The sequence below is a fragment of the Kogia breviceps genome, chromosome 2 (assembly GCF_026419965.1).
Source record: "Kogia breviceps isolate mKogBre1 chromosome 2, mKogBre1 haplotype 1, whole genome shotgun sequence".
NCBI classification, from domain to species: Eukaryota; Metazoa; Chordata; class Mammalia; order Artiodactyla; family Physeteridae; genus Kogia; species Kogia breviceps.
Genome location: NC_081311.1, coordinates 162,780,078 through 162,795,990, shown reverse-complemented (window position 1 = coordinate 162,795,990; position 15,913 = coordinate 162,780,078). Strand labels below are relative to the sequence as shown.

The 15,913-nt window shown below is 41.2% G+C and overlaps 1 protein-coding gene across 1 annotated transcript in view; it reads left to right on the top strand.

The window, feature by feature from the left end:
• DNAH7 (dynein axonemal heavy chain 7) overlaps positions 1-15,913 on the top strand; it is a 230,209-nt gene that overhangs the window by 187,013 nt on the left and 27,283 nt on the right. Inside the window, exons 54-57 of the mRNA XM_067023255.1 lie at positions 3,486-3,662; positions 4,623-4,784; positions 6,940-7,140; positions 12,607-12,768. Coding sequence (XP_066879356.1) covers positions 3,486-3,662; positions 4,623-4,784; positions 6,940-7,140; positions 12,607-12,768 — 702 coding nt within the window. The remainder of the gene's footprint in view (positions 1-3,485; positions 3,663-4,622; positions 4,785-6,939; positions 7,141-12,606; positions 12,769-15,913) is intronic.

Genomic DNA, 15,913 nt, shown 5'->3' with positions numbered 1-15,913 from the left:
GATGCCGGCATAATCAGATTGCAGAAGCAAACCCAATTCCATCGCCTTCCAGACTGAATAGCTTGCCCAGCTTCATTTACTTCAGGAGTTACTGTTCAGTCTTGGGAGCAAGCAGGTCTTATTCAGTTTTAACATTAAAAATGAAACAATGAAACTTGTGCCCACCCTCACGCAGGCCCCCCTAACTGGGTTCTCAGGCGCTAACAGAAGAATCAGTTTCCACCAGCCTTGTTTGCATGAGCGCAGTGGACCCTGCCAGCCTGAAACCCTCACAGAAGAGGGGCCGTTTAGAACTCAAACTTCCTAAAAGTAAAACCATGCACTTAAAAGCCATGTGCTTTCGTTGTGTTTGTAAAATTATAATTTAGTGAAGAAGTTAGCCTTGAGAGGAGAGAGGTTATTAAAAAACCATTTTGTTGGGCTTCCCTGGTGGCGCAGTGGTTGGGAGTCCGCCTGCCGATGCGGGAGACGCGGGTTCGTGCCCTGGTCCGGGAGGGTCCCGCGTGCGGCGGAGCGGCTGGGCCCGTGAGCCATGGCCGCTGAGCATGCGCGTCCGGAGCCTGTGCTCCGCGACGGGAGAGGCCACAACAGTGAGAGGCCCGCATACCGCAAAAAAAAAAAAAAAAAAAACCATTTTGTTTTCCTTTGTTAATTGCTGTTTTTAATCTAGTGAGAAAAGACAGCCACAGGAAAAGAATAATAGGGAAAAGGGCAAGGACAAGGCCTGAGACAGGCAGTTAGGATATTTGTAGTTTTCTGCCATAAGCTTGATATCTGTGCCCATTCAAAATATCTGAAACATGAAATAACTTATCAACAAATGAAACTTGATGCATAGATGAATTTATTATTCTGTAATTTTTGTTTAGAATTTCCGTAATTAGAATCCCACCTTCACAAAAGAGAGCATCCTAATTTATTCATCCATTGTTCAGTAGATATTTATTGCACAGGAACAATATATGAGTAATCTTGTTAGGTAGATCCATGCCAACGTGGCACTTATACATGTGTTATTATCCTTCTATACCTTTCCATAGTTTTTAATTATTTTTTAATGACATACAGTTGATTTACAATATTGTGTTAATTTCTGGTGTACAGCAAAGTGATTCAGTTATTTATATATATATATATGCATATATATATTCTTTTTCAGATTCTTTTCCATTATGGTTTATTACAGGGTATTCAATGTAGTTCCCTGTGCTATACAGTAGGACTTTGTTGTTTATCTATTTTTTGTTTTGTTTTGTTTTGTTTTTGAGGTACGCGGGCCTCTCACTGTTGTGGCCTCTCCCGTTGCGGAGGCTCAGCGGACGCGCAGGCTCAGCGGCCATGGCTCACGGGCCCAGCCGCTCCGCGGCATGTGGGATCTTCCTGGACCGGGGCACGAACCCGCGTCCCCTGCATCGGCAGGTGGATTCTCAACCACTGCGCCACCAGGGAAGCCCTATTTTTTATATAGTAGTGTGTATCTACTCCTAATTTATCCCAAACTCCTAATTTATCCCTCCCCCACCTCCTTTCCCCTTTGGTAACCATAAAGTTGTTTTCTGTGTCTGTGAGGCTGTTTCATAGATAGGTTCATTTGTGTCACATTTTAGATTCCACATATAAGTGATATCATATGATATTTGTCTTTCTCTTTCTGACTTACTTCACTTAGTATGACAGTCTCTGGGTCCATCCATGTTGCTGCAGATGGCATTGTTTCATTCTTTTTTATGGCTGAGTAATATTTCATTGTGTATATATACCACATCTTATTTATCCCTTCATCTGTCCATGGAAATTTAGGTTGGTTCCCCGTCTTGGCTATTTATACCTTTCCATATTTGAATGAATCTGTTGTGGAGGGATTTAAAAATTTAAGTACAGATATTTCTTCACTGTTTCTCATCTCCAGACCCTCACACCCTCAGTCAGTCTGTCTCTGTTACTCTTTCTCTCTCTCTCTCTCCCCTTCCCTCCCTCTCTCCCTCCCTCCATCTCTCTCTCTCTGTCACACACACACACACACACACACACACACACACACACACACACACACACACACACACATCCACACCAGGATTGACACTCTTTTTAAAGTATTGTGACAAGTCAATGAGTTTTACTTACAAACCTTGTGCGGATAGAGGTTCTGTAGAATGCACTGTTAAAATGTGGAAATGTTTGTAACTTTCTCCAGAGGAGACCACCTTTTTGAGATTCTTGGTATCTGCACATTGCTCTTGCAATTCGCTTTAAGTTCAGAAAAGTTGTGGGGTGGTGGAATTGCTGTCCTAATTTGGAGTGTTGTGCGTACACACAATTCCATCCTCGGATATAAGTAGGTGTCCAGTCAGAGAGGTTCTGAAGCTTTCAAAAAATTCTTTGTGCTCTTGTCACTTCATTCCTTCTCTTCCTGGGATGTTTACAGAATTTGTTAAGCTAGATACAGGGATACTGGTTCATTAAACGTGCCTTTATTACTTGCTTGGCTCACACCTAAGCCATCACCCAGAGAGGAGTGGTGTAGACCCTTCATCAGAAAGAAGGAGTGATGTGCCTGAGGCTGTACATCAGCCACACTGCTTTCTACAAGACTCCTCCCACAGCAGTGCCTGAAAGGGACCCCCAAGCCCCAAAGTTCTGTTCTTTCTCAAACACGCTCCCAGAAAATGCACGGGCGTATTATCAGAAAGTGTACACGATATAGTTTTGCCTGTTTCTCGGGAGTATGGCTTCTCTTTCACAGTGCTTCTCCTTTTCTTTCTTTTTTCAGCTGTATCTATCTTTCTTTGTGGTGTAGGATTGTATAAATCATGCTAGAATTTCTACTTCTGTGTTGTGGACTTTGGAACATAGTCAAGTTTTACTTAAAACTTAAGTAAAGGGGGGCTTCCCTGGTGGCGCAGCGGTTGGGAATCTGCCTGCCAATGCGGGGGACACGGGTTCGAGCCCTGGTCTGGGAAGATCCCACATGCCGCGGAGCAACTAGGCCCGTGAGCCACAACTACTGAGCCTGCATGTCTGGAGCCTGTGCTCCGCAACGGGAGAGGCCGCGACAGTGAGAGGCCCGCGCACCGCGATGAAGAGTGGCCCCCGCTCACCACAACTGGAGAAAGCCCTCACACAGAAACGAAGACCCAACACAGACAAAAATAAATAAATTTATATTTTTTTAAAAAACCTTAAGTAAAGAATTAAGGTTTTTTATATTCTTCATCTAGGATATGTTGAATACTCACTAAAAGGAAGAAGAATGCCTTTGAATTCTGGTGTCACTAACCATCCACCTTTTATTAATTAAATAATGTATAATTTCTTTCTATCTAAAAGACAACTGTATAAAGTGGTGCCTTTGACTCTTTACCAACGTTTATAAATACCAAAGTGAATGTAAGGTCCTTTGTTATAAAACACCTTTGAAGGTGAAGTTTTTAAGGTTTTAGGCAGATTTTGAATGTTCCTTCAAACATATTCTTGTCCCTTTCTAGATTATTCCAATGCTGCAAGAATTTATAAGCAACAGATTGGGACGTGCGTTCATTGAACCACCCCCGTTTGATCTATCCAAGGCATTTGCGGATAGTAATTGCTGCGCACCACTGATTTTCGTGCTCTCTCCTGGAGCAGATCCCATGGCTGCCCTTCTAAAATTTGCTGATGACCAGGTACCTTAAACATCTTTTTTTTTCCTGCTGACCTGCTTGTGCAGATAACCTGTGGACATTCAGACAGGGTCTTCTCTTATACTGCTCCCATAACTCAAGGCCTCTTCCAAAGTGGCATTCATGTGGTAACTGCCCTAGAAATAGACCAGGGGGTCACAGACACCGTATCTGGAAGCTGTAGATGAATCAGGATATAGGAGAAATGAATTCTAGGCAGACATTCCTACAGAGTTCCTTAAATAAACTTGAATAGAAATTAGGGGCTAATGGGTTTTGTTCCTCTGAACTTTAGGCAGTAACCAAATTAGTTAAGATATAATTATTCAGAGATCTGGAGGAAACTGGGGCAAGTTCATGTGTCTATTCATAGTTTTCTTTTCAGCTTTGAATTTTAGGAGTTGTAGCGAGTTGTAGCTTGATAGCCGGGCTCTTTCATCTCCTCCTCATATTAAAAGTCTTCTTTTTTTTTTTTTTTTTTTTTAGTTTTTTGGGCCTCTCACTGCTGTAGCCTCTTCCGTTGCGGAGCACAGGCTCCATACGTGCAGGCCCAGCGGCCATGGCTCACGGGCCCAGCCGCTCCACGGCATGTGGGATCTTCCCGGACTGGGGCACGAACCCTCGTCCCCTGCATCGGCAGGCGGACTCTCAACCACTGCGCCACCAGAGAAGCCCAAAAGTCTTCTTAATTTTTTCCTGTCCCTTATCTCAACAATCAAAGACTCTACAGAATTTTTCATTTATTACCATGACTGTTTCCTTCATGAATTGTCTTGCTTTTTATCTGTTTATTGGCTTCTTAATCAATAAGAGGTTTCTAGGGCTGTATGTGCCCTAGAACCTTTGAGGGATGCTGCATGATTAAATTTTAATATATTTAATATTAACGTTTCCTGTGATGATAATATTGATTCTTCTTTAAAATGTGATTTAAAATAACATCTTCACTATTCTTGTACACAGGGATATGGAGGATCAAAACTTAGGTCTTTATCTCTTGGTCAAGGCCAAGGGCCCATAGCTATGAAGATGTTAGAAAAAGCTGTCAAAGAAGGAACATGGGTTGTTCTTCAGAATTGTCACCTTGCCACATCTTGGATGCCAACCCTCGAGAAAGTTTGCGAGGTAAAAATGCAAGCTTATTTTTATGAGATCATAGTCCCCCAGTATAATTAGTGATGTAAATGCCATCTAAGTAACTCCATTCCTGTCCTGTAATTTGAAGGTTGCAGGGTAGTGGCTGGCATGGCTGGGTTATAGGGGAGATGGGCTCACATTGGGAACTAGAGGACAGCACATGGCCAGGCCTTGCCGAATCTCTCCTACTAGAGGCAAGGGCTCATCCCGTGGGTCAGAAATATCCTTAATCCGGAGGAGCAGCCTCAAAGATAGGAATAAACCACAGGGTAGACAGAAGCCAATTTACTTTTTACCGCAGTGGACCAAAAACAACAAAGAAAGCTTTGTGGGGGGAAATTAGTGTGGCCCCTCTAAACCAAAAGGCTTCAGGATGTAACTTTTCTTTAATTATACTTCTCACCCACTTAGCTAGTGACCCTGCCACAGAGGATGAATCTGAAACCAAAAGAGCACTCCTCCCACCCTCCTTGCAGTGGGTCACGGTACTTCCCTATTTTTGTGGGCAGAAATTCCAGGAAGAAAACCCACTGAATAAACAGAAAACCCGGCAATTGATTTCAACAAACATAGAGAAAAATGTGTCCACATAATTACCCGTGACTCTAGCCCTCTCTTCAGAATCCCTCAAGCTACTAAATTGATATAACTTGCACTATCCAGACATCCACCTGACACTTTAAGGGGCGGGCTATATTTTCCTTTATGACACTTGGCACCATTTTGTTTTGTCTGTATCTCCCACTAGAATATAAGTGCTGTTTTATTCTCCAGTTTACCTCTAGCATCTTGAACAGCGCCTGGCTCATGGGACATAATCAATAAATATTTCCTGAGCTGGTGAATGAATAAAGCCTTTCAATGGCTTCCCACTGCACGAAGACAAAGTTCATGCCCCCGTCATGGCTTCTTCATTTGACTTTCGCCTGCCTCTCAGGTTTCGTCTCTGGCCACTTCCCATCTTGACTTCTGTGCTCTAGCCATTTGACCTTCTTTCACTTTCATTGGGAGAGCACACTTTCTCAAGAATGTAGGCTTCCATGATAGATGTTATTTCCTTCTGCAAAACTATTCTTTAATATTTTTTGCCTTACTAACATCTTCTCAAGCTTCGGGTCTTACATTAAGAGACTTTGTGCCTGTTTCCTCACGGTTCCTCTGTCTCTAGGCTGTTCTCATGACCTGTTGAATTGTATCGTATACCCATTAGAGAGTCATCCAAGAGGGAAGAGCTGTCCCCAGTGGATGGTGAACTTGGCCCAAAGTCCCATGAGTTATGCTACCTAAGTCACTGGGCATAGGGCAGCCAGTAGGAGGAAAAATGGTACCTTCACCATTTATTTAAAAATGTAGGTGCCTTAGCATCCTTCTAGTTCCCCTACCCACCCCTTCACCAGTTGAGTGCTCAAAAATTATTTTCCTGATAAAGACTTGCAATTTAAAAAACATAGATACCACTGACATGGACAATTGGAGGAGTTAGCAGTAGGGAGTGGGGCAGAACAGGAGAGAGGGAAAGACCCATGATAATTATTCCAAGGCCCAATATAGCCTTCACGACAGTCATAGACGAGCGTTCTGTCATCCTCCACAGTGCAGGCCTGACTATCCCTGTAAACAAGTAGCGCTAATAGTGATATGGTTTAGTGCTTCAGGATACACCAGTTCTTCTTGCCTTTCAAAACGCTCTTTTTTTTTCATCCCTACTTGGTTTAATATTGATTTATCTGAGTGTGTCGCTTATTCTCACAACCTGGCTACAGCAAGAAGGCATCATTCTTCATCTGGCTCTGGGGCAGAGAAGTGTTTCTATAAATATTTCAGCAACATCAGTGAAGATACAAGATTTTTTGTAATGTCTAAGTCTTTATCGCGGCCAAAGCTGAATTGTGTAGTGCCTTTGTAAACTTTACAGTCGTGTGATTTAATTGTTAACAGGGAGAGTGACAGCAACTCTGGGCCTTCCCAATGAAATATGTTGCTTCCCCCGCAGAATCGGATTTTAAGGCCTTTGCCTTCAACTGCAGCAATAAGCCCTATTTTGTAAAGATGCTTCCTCCCACTTCCAACCCATCCCATGTACACATGCTTGAGATCTTCCTTGAATTTTATGACCCTTTTGGATCTGGTTTCTTTGTTGCAGGAGTTAAGTGCAGAAACAACACATCCAGATTTCCGAATTTGGCTGACAAGTTACCCATCTCCAAATTTCCCTGTGTCTGTACTGCAGAATGGAGTGAAAATGACCAATGAAGCACCGAAAGGTTTACGGGCTAATATCATTCGATCATACCTCATGGACCCGATCTCTGACCCTGAGTTCTTTGGCAGCTGCAAAAAGCATGTTAGTAATGGCTAAGTCTTGCTACCTCTGCCCCGTAAAGCAATTCAAGTGGCCCCCAGTGATCCTGGATGTGTGTGCTGAGTAAAACTGCAGATTAAATAGGCCTCCTGCACTGTTGGTTTTGATTACTGATTATTGACTGTACTGAAGTCAATTTTATTAATATTTTATTTTATTTTACCACCAGCCTCATTCCTGCTCAGCTGGGATCTAGTGGAGTATCATTAATTATGCAGCTTTCTATTTAGAAAGTCAGCCGTAAGCCATTCCCAATACAAATGTGCAAGGCTGGAAAATCTTGTTTCAGGATATTAACTGAGCCCTTTGCTATTTGGAGCCATATCTTTAAATTAACACATAAAAATATTTCCTCCATATAACTGTAATGAGAGCCAAAAGGATTTTACTCCCTGATTGATGGGCTCATAAGGGTCTTTTTTTTTTTAATTTTCTTTAGCGTCACCAGGCAAGCAGGGAAGCCACCCACTGCTTTCATGATTAGAATTCTGTGTGTGAATGTCTGTGACCTAAAATTGTTTCACAGTGTTTTGCCATAATTAAAAATGGAAGAGTTTCTTTTTAAGAGGGGTTATGAACCTTGGTAAGTTTTTGCCCTTAAAAAGCTCACACTCTTGATGTTGGGATATGTTTTAAGTACACATCAAAAGAAAGTATTAAGAATAAAGAAGTACTTTCATTAAACAAAAGTCTGGGGTACTAAAAAAAAAAAAAAGAGGACCTGTATTTAAAATTAAGTCAAACCTTATCCTAAGCATCCAAGACCTGCTGTATGACGAACTTTTGCATGATTTGGTCCAGAGAGAGCAGGTTACTCCTAGGTGGGTGGTGAGGGCATTTCTGCACCTGATGGCTGGACAGAAGCCCTTTTGCAAAAATTTACTCCCTTTCTTCCAGATCCAGAGGGCTTTCCAGCAGTAGTCACACAGACTGGAAGTCCAGGCGTTTATGAACCAAAATCCAAACCCAACCCAAAATCTCAAATGCCAAAGCAGTACACCATAATCCTTCGGTTTTAACTTTTTATTTGGAAATAATTTTAAACTCACAGAAAAGTTGCAAATATAAAAGTAGTGCAGGGCTTCCCTGGTGGCGCAGTGGTTGAGAATCCGCCTGCCGATGCAGGGGACACGGGTTCGTGCCCCGGTCTGGGAAGATCCCACATGCCGCGGAGCGGCTGGGCCCATGAGTCATGGCCGCTGAGCCTGCGCGTCTGGAGCCTGTGCTCCGCAATGGGAGAGGCCCACGTACCACAAAAAAAAAAAAAAAAAAAGTAGTGCAAAGAACAGCCCTATGCCCTTTACTTATATTTGTCTCCTGTTAACATGACCATCTGCAGGTAAGTTAGATATGTCACTGCCCTTTATTCCTAGATAAGTCCTTCAGTGTATATTTCTTAAGAATAGAGATATTATCTTATCCCATTACAGTTATTATTTTAGTAAATTTAGCAAGTATACACTATTGTATCTAATCTACCCAAATTTGTGTTTGTGTCCCAAATTTGTCAGTTGATGCAGTGATGTCCTTTGGAGCATTTTCCCTGTTCACCATGGGATGGGTCCAGGATTAGTATCACATTTAGTCACCATACCTCTTTGCCTCCTTTAATCTGGACCATTGCCTCAGCCTTTCTTTGTCTTTGATGGCACTGACATTTCTGTTTTTGTTTTGTTTTTTGTTTTGCGGTAGGCGGTCCTCTCACCGCTGTGGCTTCTCCTGCTGCGGGGCACAGGCTCCGGACGCGCAGGCTCAGCGGCCATGGCTCACGGGCCCAGCCGCTCCGCGGCATGTGGGATCCTCCCGGATCGTGGCACGAACCCGCGTCCCCTGCATCGGCAGGCGGACTCCCAACCACTGCGCCAACAGGGAAGCCCCAGCACTGACATTTCTGAAGAATTCATTCCCCCCGCCCACGTTGTTTTTAATAGAACATTTCTCACCTTGGGCTTGCTTGATATTTCCTCGAGATTAGGTTCAAGTTATGTGTTCTGAGCCACAATACGACATGGGTGAAGTCATGTCCTCAGAGTATCATAATGGGAGGCGCATGGTGCCCATTTATCCCTCACTGATGTTACTAATTTTGATCCCCCAGACGAAGTGTGGTCTGATTTCTTCCCTGTATAATAACTGCTTTGCCCCCTTGCAACTAATAATCAGTCTGTGATGAGACATTTTGGACCATGCACATAGCCTGTTCCTCATCAAAATCTACCTGGGACACAGATTTAGTAGCCAGTGATGATTCTTGCTTGACCCACTTATTTCTGCTGGTGATTCCAACTCCAGCACTCCCTCCACGTTTGACACTTGGCATGGTATTGACAGCAGCAGCCCTCCCTTCCATTCCATTCATTTATTTCTTATTGGTGTGGACTCATGAATCCCTTGCATTTTTTCCAATGGTTTATAATTCATTACTATTCTTAAGTCTTTTGCTCAAGTTGTCACAGAATTGGTTAGTGGGAGCTCCTTTTGTACTTGTTATAGGTCCCATTATTATTATTATTATCATTCCTCTTTCTGGCAAAAGCTGCTCCAGGCTTATCTGTATCCCAGTCCTGGAACCAGCCACTTTTCTGAAGAGCCCTGGTTCCTGTTTCATGGGGAATGGTATTAGAGACCAAGATTTGGGTGCCAAACAAGTAGCATTTATTGTCTGTGGTCCGGGTCCTTTTAGAGAGAACTTGGAAATATATATATGTACTCACAAATACATATATGCAAATCTGTATGCACACATCTAGTACGTACAAACAAGTCCATGCATACACCTCATATACATGTTTTAGAAGTAACGGGTTCCTAGCAATACCTTCAGTTTCAGTTCCTCTACCCAGAGTTCTTTCCTGCTTTTCCTCGTATTTTCACATCATCAACACATTTCCTGATTTGCTCAATTCTCTAATATATCGAGAAGAGCTGCAGAATTAGCACAGCATGTTTAACTTTGCTTCTCCCACCTTTGTGGTCAAACTTATGCTACTTTCCTCTTGTCTCACACTCTCCCTTTCGATTTTATTCCATGGGGGAAACGTTCCCCCCTGCCCTTGGATAAAACTTCGGGCAGTCTCATGGCTTTCCTGGTTAGTGTCAGGTAATAAAATGACCTGTAGTCATTTTAAACTGCAAAGCCAATCTTGATTCAGAAATCAGAAAGTGCAACACAATATATTAATCAATATTTCAACTTTTATTCAAAACATAGGTTTCAACTCTCTAGCACTTCGCCCCGGGCCTGTAGTTGGTGGGCTTCATACCACTAGGGAAAGAGAATGGAGTTACCATCTTTCCTTTTTTTTAAATTGAAGTATAGTTCATTTATAATACTGTGTTAGTTTCAGGTGTACAGCAAAGTGATTAAGTTATTTTTTTTCAGGTTATCGTCCATTGTAGGGTATTACAAGATAATGAATATGATTCCTTGTGCTATATAGTAAATCCTCACTGCTTATCTATTTTATGTTTAATAGTTTGTACCTGTTAATCCCACACTCCTACTTTGCCCCTTCCTCCCTCTCCCCTTTGGTAGCCATTAGATTGTTTTCTATGTCTGTGTGTTTGTTTCTGTTTTGTATATAGATTCATTTGTTTTATTTTTTTTTAGATTCCACATGTAAGTGATATCATATAGTATTTGTCTTTCTCTGTCTAACTTATTTCACTAAGTAGAATATTCTCTAGGTCCATCCATGTTGCTGCAAATGGCAATATTTCATTCTCTTTCATGGCTGAGTAATATTCCATTGTATATATACACCATATCTTCTTAAACCAATCATATGTTGATGGATGCTTGGGTTGTTCCCACGCCTTGGCTATTGTAACTAGGGCTGCTGTGAACATTGAGGTGCATGTATATTTTTGAATTAGAACTTTCATTTTCTTCTGGATATATACCCAGGAAGTAGAATTGCTGGATCATATGATAGCTCTATTTTTAGTTTTTTAAGGAACCTCTATACTGTTTTCTATAGTGGCTGCACCAATTTACATCTCCACCAACAGTGTACAAGGGTTACCTTTTCTTCACACCCTCTCCAGCATTTGTTATTTGTTGTCTTTTTGATGGTAGCCATTCTGAATGGTGTGAGGTGATAACAGCGCGTTGTGGTTCTGATTTGCATTTCTCTAATGATTAGTGATGTTGAGCATCTTTTCATGTGTTGTTGGGCCACCTTTCTTTTTGTAACTCCTTCTGCACATGATAGCTGCTGATACTGAGCGGTCAGTTCAGGGCGTGTGCAGGGGTGAGTCAGGAGGGGCAGAGGTTCCTCTTCTGGGCTGCTATTGCCTGGAGCTCTTTGGACTTGGTGGGGATTTAAAGCTGACTTTTTTGCCTCGTGAGGTCTCTCGTGGGTCCTCCTTCGGCTCCCGTGCTAGACTTCTCTGTGACCCCATCACCCTTTGCAGTGCCTCCCCTTCAGCTGGCTGTTCCTGATTCCCCTCAGCTTTTGGTTCTCCAGGCTTCATTTCATACAGGCTCTTACTGTTGGGGTTCCTTACTCTGTGACACAAGTCCTCTTGCATAGGAAACCATTAAAATGACCACTGGCTGACATTCCTAGTCCAGCTCCCTGTCTGCTCCTTGGGATTCATGCCAGATTGGCCCACCATCTGAGGGAAGGCTACTGATTTCCCTCCCATAGTCCATGACCCGAGGCCATAGACCACTCTACTCTTCCAGGCATGAGTTTTGCACTGTCCCACTCCATCCCAGCTGCAGGGCATGTGTATCAGCTCCCCAAGGGGCCCCATTGCTTCCTTCTCAGTATCTTGGACCCCACACTCCCCTTTCCCTTGGAGGTGAGGACAAAGGGACTCCCAGCACAGCAGCTCTTCTTTCCAAGGAAACCTCTTCACAAATCCTCTCTCAAGCTCTATTTTGACCATTTTTATATCCTCCTTGTGGAGGGTACAAATGATTAATATATTGCATCGTACTTTCTGATTTCTGAATCAAGGCTGGCTTTGCAGTTGACAGTGACTATAGGACTTCTTTTACCTAGAAGCAACCAGAAAAGCCATGAGGCTGCCCAAAATGTCAACCCAAAAGTACTCGTAGAGCTTCTTAATTGGTTTGAACTATCTCCTTTGAAATTTCTCCATGGTGATCTGGGACCAAGCATTGGAATTCATACTCCTTGCCTCATGATGCTTAAGTTGAAACCCCCCAAATCCTCTAAGGTAACGTTAAATTAGACAGGCTTACTATACTTTCCAAAAACCTAGTGTACATAGAAGCTATGTGTGTCAACTGAACATGTATACAAATAGGCATAGCCTAAATAGCTGGTAGAAACAGTTAATTCTGTTTTAGCTTTACTTTGACATGGATATATTGTTAAGCAAAAGAAATTAATTACCTTCATTTTAAAATGTGATAAGCATAATGCAATATTAGGGGAAGAAATAATGATGTTACACCATTTCTTCTCATTACAGGAGGAATTCAAGAAATTACTATATGGTCTCTGTTTCTTTCATGCTTTGGTACAAGAGAGACGGAAGTTTGGACCTCTGGGGTGGAATATTCCTTATGAGTTCAACGAGACTGACCTAAGAATCAGCGTACAGCAACTCCACATGTTCCTGAACCAGTATGAGGTACCATAAAACTCACAGCAAAGACATTACCTGTTGTGCTGTTTATCACGTTGTGTTTGTACAGTGAGCAGGGACTTCTGATTAATTTCTGCTTTTACAAAATGAATAGGAGGATAGTTCCCAAAAGCTTATTAAGTAGGACTTTATTATAACAGAATATTATAACTGCCATAGTAGGTAGTTAGGATGTCAGTTTGTCTTTTAGGAACCTGTATTTTATTATTTATTTTGACACATAAACATCAACCAGTCTCCAAAATGAAAAAAAAAAAAAAAACCAGACTGATTTCCCTCTGTTCTGGAGTGTGACTTTATTTTTAAGGAAATGTCACTGTAGTTTTATTCCAGAGTTTGGGCCGTTTGTCCCGAACAAACAAACTACTTAAGCCATTGGTGTTAACCTGAGGTATAGATTCTGGGAAGAAGTCCCACAGTGTAATGTCATCACGTCAACCACATTTCATCCCCTGTAGTTCTCTCTCTCCCTCTCCCCAGCCCTCTCTCCTTTCTCTCTCTCTCTCTCCCCATCGCTTGTGCGTGTGCACACACATGCATATACTCTCTCTCTCTATCTCTCCTTGCTGATTATCTATCAGATGGATTTTAACACGTTTGAACTTTTGAAGAACTGCTTGGTAAATCAGTGCAAGTGTCCTACAAGGATATGGAACTTTTTTGAAAGCAAATCCTCTAAATTTTGATAGAATTTTGTTTAAAATTCGTTGGAAATCTTTAAATCAATCAATGGAGTATCAAAAAAACCTTTGGATTTTGAAACTTTTAGTGAATTGTGATTTTTTTTAAAAAAAGGCTTACAAACAGGAAGTCATTGAATCCTCTTTCTATAAAAGCAAAGGAGAAAACAGAACAAAATAAATATTGAGAGCTCAAATGACATATCTAAACTTAGGTGAAGAACATTTGTCTGTTCTTCTGTTTCTTTGGACAAATTTGTATTCTGTACTAAAATGAAATGAGTTAATAAGGCCTTTGATTTTGCAGCATTAAAATTTGGTGAAACAGTCAAAAGAAGCATAGATTTGATGAATTTCTTTCTTGTAATAATATTTATTTTTAAAAGATACTAAGAATGGAGGCAAAAGCTATAATGAAACAGTGCATGTGGAAGTATTTGAGCTAAAATAATTGCACTTTTGAATACAAACAAAAAGAATAAGGAGCTCCTTTAATTAGCAATTTGTTCATGAACCTGTAGAGTATATTCTAATTTAAAATAGTATGTAGTGGAGTCAATTAAGTGTCAGCAATTAAAAATTTAGTAACCATGAAATGAAACTTTGCAAAACATTATAGACCATTTTACTTTAAAAATTAAAAAACAGTGAGACCATATTGAAAAGTACATTCTTTGGGAAAATATCGGAGACGTTATTTGAGAGAGAGAGATGTCTAAGACATTAAAGTACATGAATATATACTAAGAAAAGTTATTCTGCTTAAACTCTTAATCATTATAAAATTTTTGCTTCAATTTCTTATTTTAAGTAATCTTATTTTAAAAGTAACGTTTGAATAAAACTACATACAGGTCTGCCAATATAAAAATAGAGTTTTATATATATATACATATATATAATGTTATTTTTATTTATTTATTTATATATATACTACTCTAAACTTCCATAATACTAATTATCTTTAGTGCCCACGTTCACTCTCAAAGTGTTACAGTTTGGACAGTAGTTTATTTGGTCACCCTAGCTTTTTAAAGATCTGAACACAAACAAGGAGGTAAGCAACTCGCTGGATGTGATTAGGGAAGGTTCCACAGAGGAGGAGTTGCTTGGGACTCAATGAATAGAAGGTTTTCAGGTGGATGGTGTAAAGAAGCAGCAATTAAAAAGTTTAAAAAAGTACCAATAGGTGAAAAGGTTTGGTTAAGTATTAGTGATTTGGAACATCCTTGTATGCCATGCTGATTTGGGATTATTAAATTGTTATTGGTCTGCTTTTAGGAAAGTATTTGCATTTGAGAAAGACCACTCTAGCAACAGAGTGGAGAGCAGATTAGAGGGATTTAGATGACAGGCCAGTTTAAGATGATATGAGTTAAATTGTGTCGCCCCCAAAATATATGTTGAAGTTCTAATCCATGCTCCCTCAGAATGTGAACTTATTTGGGAATGGAGTTGTGGCAGATATAATCAGTTAAACTAAGATGAGGTCATACTGGAGTAGGGTGGGTCCTTAATAGAACATGACTGGTATCATTGTGAAAAGAGGGAAATTTGGATACACAGAGAAGACAGCCATGTGAAAACAGAGGCAGAGATTGAAGTTATGCTGTGACAAACCAAGGAACACCTGGGGCTACGGAAGCTGGAAGAGACAAGGAAGGATCCTCCTAGAAGATGTGGAGGGAGTGTGACCCTGCCAACACCTTGATTTCAAGCTTCTTCAACAATAAATTTCTGTTGTTTTAAGCCATCTATCAGCAGCCCTAGGAAACTAATGGTCTCCTGTATTAGTTATAACCCAGGCAAGAGATGATAGGAGTTTAAACTAAAGCATCAGGGCTAGGATGAGGAACATGGAAGAGATATAATAGATATGTAGGGACAAGGATTGAAATGACTTAGATAGTAAATGGTAAGAAGAGGGAGAAGTCTGTTAATGTTAGTTTTGGCGTCTCAGTTGGTGGTCTTACCACCCCTCATTAATCCAGATGGGGAATAGGTATCAGGAATTAATGGGTATATAGCAGGTGGGTTAGTGGAATGGGGGTGGGTGAGTGGATAAATAATTCAGTCTTGTACATTTGATACATCTGGGGTATCTAGGTGTAGATATCGATGGTATTTGGTAGGCTTCTGGCATATAGATACAAAGCCCAAGAGAAGAGAGTGAGCACAGATAGAGAATTGTGAATTGTTAATGTGTAAGGAGAAGCCTGAGAACACCTGAGATTGAAAAGGGAGGCCTTGTAGCATAAAAACGAACTAAAGCCTGGCTGCTGGTGAGAACCCAATATCAACGGTAGGAGAGAGGACAGGAGAAATGGAAAATGCAGACCAAACAGCCAGAGAAAAAGGGGGAGTGAGCACGCTGAGTAAATATGGAATATCAGGAATTGTCCATCCTGGCAAATGCTACAGAGAATCTTTTAATGACGCGTTGGACTGAC